Raw genomic sequence first — 3,404 nt, 5'->3', positions numbered from 1 at the left:
TCGATAAATAAAGCATCATCAACGATAGTCACTTCGTTATGTTTTCCGTAAATTTCAGTGAAAGTCCTGCAAAATTCTTCAGTCCGAAACAAGTTGTAATTGTATCAGTCCTTCAGAAGGCTAGGCATGCATATACCAGCTGCTTAGGCTAATAGCATCTGAACTGAACTGTACCTTCTAGGAGACATCCCTCTCAGAAGTCAGAAACACCTCTTCAGGGAGTATATGAGCAAGCACATTATAGATGGAGATGACTAGTTCCTCAAAGATCAAATGACTTCGATTGCATGATTCAGTTTACATTCACGTACGTGGACAATCACATCTGACAGGAGCAATTTGTGTAACTGTAACCTATCGTTATGCACACTACGGTCACATTAGTATTTACCAAAGCCATTTCAATAATGACTTGTCCTATAATGGAAGTGTAATAATATACAAGGTAGGTAATGTAATGCAAAGAGGGGCAAAAGCAAAACTAGTACTGATAGGTGTGATCACTGTACAAGTGTGCTGTCATGTTGAGGGCTTGAAGCATAGCTTCTCCTTGCTTGTTGACCGTGAAGACACACATGCCACCGTTGTTTACATCAATGGCACGAAACCTGCATTGTTCACTAGCTGGAGTATTTGAGGAAAGGGGGAAAACAAGTTTTTTTGCGAATAGCGATGCATAGATCTTGGTGACATAACTCTGACAAACAGTTTCATCAAAATTTCCCAACCATGAACGTGGGACAAATAAAGTTCAGAATTGGTGCCACAGAAAAGTTCAGACGACTTGCCTCTCAGGAGGGAGACCTAGTGCTGTGCAGATGAGCGCGCGCAAAATGGATTTGTGTGTAACCACCAAGAAGTTTTCTCCCTGTCGTCCCCCAAAAAGAGAAAAAAAGGGGTCAAAGCCGGAGTTCAAAAAAAAAGGGGACAAACAATGGCACACCCTGAACCTGAAGAGAAGAAGTAGGGAAAGGTTGATGTATTATACCGGAGTGAGAAAGATTTGCTCCCATGCTTGTCTTGCTGTTCCCCACACCTCCCTGAGCGGGTATATGCCATTGACATGAAAATGTGCTGGGTCCTCCCTCCATCTGGTGTACAACTCCGGATATTGCTTCTTAGCATCCGCTGCCTCCAAGCATGTAATATGGTCAATTTACTGAAACCGAAATGGACAACAAGATATATAAAAGGAGCTACTCCTAGAAGATTCTCTAATTTCACACCATTGGTCATGCCCTCTAAGAAGAAGAGATGTGCCTCTTTCAATGTATCGAGAAACACAAGGGGCTCCTCCTTGTCTTTCCAGATAATTTCTGCAGTTGTCTGCATAGAAATGCCACTTGCTTATACATTACACAGAATATAGGCATCATGCATGCATATTAGTAACTGACATTCAGATTTGTAGTAGACTTGGAATTAACCTTTGCTCGTGAAATAGGACTAGAGAAGCAAACGTCGAACTTGATGTTTGCAAGAGCATCGCGGCATTTCTCTGCCTGCTTGGTGCCGGTTTCTGTTAACACAGACAGATTTGAGCTTCCCTAGACAAAAGCAACGATTTCAGCAATGAACTCGAAAAGGTTGAACATATTTTTTAACCCAGAGTCACACTAGAATAGAATAGATAAAAAAAAAGGTATGATGACTCATGAATGAATTGGTAAAATGATTAGTTCAACATACTTTCCAGCGTGTAACTAACTAAACGCAAATTGTGGACGACAGACACTTCAACGGAGTATGCATCTACGTCGTGTGGAATTTGTGGAAAGAAAGGAATCGGCGGATTTTCTAAAACGATTGCTCCACGCCTCTATTGGTTGCGCTACATACAAAAGAGAGAGGACTTTGATCAACGACAACGTGCTTTCCAAAACTAGTTTTGGGGGCTTTCGTCTTGTTTTTGTTTCTTTGCGGGTTGGCTCTCTCAAGAGCTTGTGGTTGTCCTGTAGCTTGCTGAGGCATGTCTGCCATCGAGGCAAAACCTTCTATTTTCCTTAATTCAATGCAAGGCAGAGCTCCTGCCACTTTCTTAGAAAAGAAAACTAAATGCAAATTGCATTTTAGAATCCGACACAGAAAACAGACCTTGTGATTTCTGAATGATTGACAAGTAACAGTAAACCAACCTGGTCACGGCTTTCTGCATTCCAAGTGCTCAGGCCATGCCTGACAAGAATAACCTTCTTGAAGGATGTTAGGATCCTGTTGGTGAGTGACGTCGTTGCTCCTATGAAGCTGTAAGCAGCACCGGTGACTGGAGCTTCATTATCAGGAAGGGGAAGGCTCTCTACGGATACATCGCTCAGGCCACTGTGACTGTGAGCTGCTCCGATGGAAAAAGCCCTCCTCAGTTTGCCTGCAGCAGCAGCAGCAGCAAGAATGGCAATTAATTAACTGTCAGCGTCAAACACACAAGAACCTGTTCTGTTCTGAACATGCTGAAGTGATAACACTCGTTTGGAGTATTTATTTTAAGAAGGCACTGGTCGTCAGAGTAATAATAAATCCATGCAGGAAAAAAATGGTGCTTCAGTAGGATTAAAGAGCAATCCCAAAACGGTTAATTATGAACAGATTCAGCACGCAGCTCCAGAACTGAAAGGCAAAGATCCCGATCCCGATCCCGTGTTTCTTTCACCAATAATATGATCGCCCAGGTTTCTTTAATTGATTCCTATGGTAATTGGTAACAGTGATTGGAAGGGAACGGGAGCAGTATATAGAACAAAACGACTAAACGAGGGAGGAAGCTAAGACTAGAGATAGCGAGGCACCTGTGGTGGTGGTGGTGCAGCTGCGGAGGCGACGAGAAGGGCGAGCGTGGCCGGCGGCGAGGAACGCCGTCGGGGAAGGCCGGGTGGGCAGTGAAGCGCAGCCCATTTCAGTTCCCTTGTCCGTGCGTGGCGCCTGCGGACGGATAGAACGATAGGTGAACACGCAGCAGCAGAATTTCCTTCTTTCCTTGTATCAAGGATCATCGAATGCATAACATGTCGCTGCTGGTGGTGGGTGACCACACGTTCAGGTAGATATTTTTTGGCACGGAAATAGAATGACAGCCGCGGCATATTCTACTTGTACTTGTAGTAGCATCCCTGGAGCAAAAATCTCCATGACGCAGTGCAGTGTGAACCAACAGGCTCGTCATATCCCAGCCGGCATGCATTGGCAAGTACCCCCCATGTTCAGAGAAGAAGAAGAAGAAGCTGTAGAATTTATTTATATATATATTATATAGAAAAGAAAAAAAAAGAACAGCTTCTAAGGCTTGGAAACTAATTCCATGCCTAACCGAGCTCATCCATGGTCAGAGAAGAAGAAGAAGCTGGAGAGCCTGCCTAATCGATGCATTGCAGCCCGCAGCGTCTAAAAAACGGATGTCGGCCCGAACTTAA

The 3,404-nt window shown here is 44.0% G+C and overlaps 1 protein-coding gene across 1 annotated transcript; it reads right to left on the bottom strand.

The window, feature by feature from the left end:
- Positions 1-269: 269 nt before the first annotated feature.
- LOC136457377 (probable 2-carboxy-D-arabinitol-1-phosphatase) lies at positions 270-2,947 on the bottom strand. Its single transcript, XM_066457406.1, has 7 exons — positions 2,784-2,947; positions 2,136-2,365; positions 1,428-1,547; positions 1,227-1,326; positions 989-1,128; positions 789-868; positions 270-608 (listed from the first exon to the last, which is right to left on the bottom strand). The coding sequence occupies exons 1-7, from the start codon at positions 2,887-2,889 to the stop codon at positions 482-484; spliced, it is 903 nt and encodes a 300-aa protein (XP_066313503.1). The 5' UTR covers positions 2,890-2,947; the 3' UTR covers positions 270-481.
- Between the last annotated feature and the right edge of the window lie 457 nt (positions 2,948-3,404).

This window comes from Miscanthus floridulus, chromosome 6 (assembly GCF_019320115.1).
Source record: "Miscanthus floridulus cultivar M001 chromosome 6, ASM1932011v1, whole genome shotgun sequence".
NCBI lineage: Eukaryota > Viridiplantae > Streptophyta > Magnoliopsida > Poales > Poaceae > Miscanthus > Miscanthus floridulus.
This window is presented reverse-complemented; position numbering and strand designations above follow the sequence as displayed.

Bases quoted from the DNA above. Each gene is read 5' to 3' on its own strand.
- LOC136457377 (XM_066457406.1), bottom strand. From the start codon at position 2,889: ATGGGCTGCGCTTCACTGCCCACCCGGCCTTCCCCGACGGCGTTCCTC. The intron at 2,366-2,783 runs GTGCCTCGCTAT...CTGCTGCTGCAG, and splicing joins CTGCACCACCACCACCACAG to GCAAACTGAGGAGGGCTTTT. The intron at 1,129-1,226 runs GTGTGAAATTAG...GCTTGGAGGCAG, and splicing joins CTTAGAGGGCATGACCAATG to CGGATGCTAAGAAGCAATAT.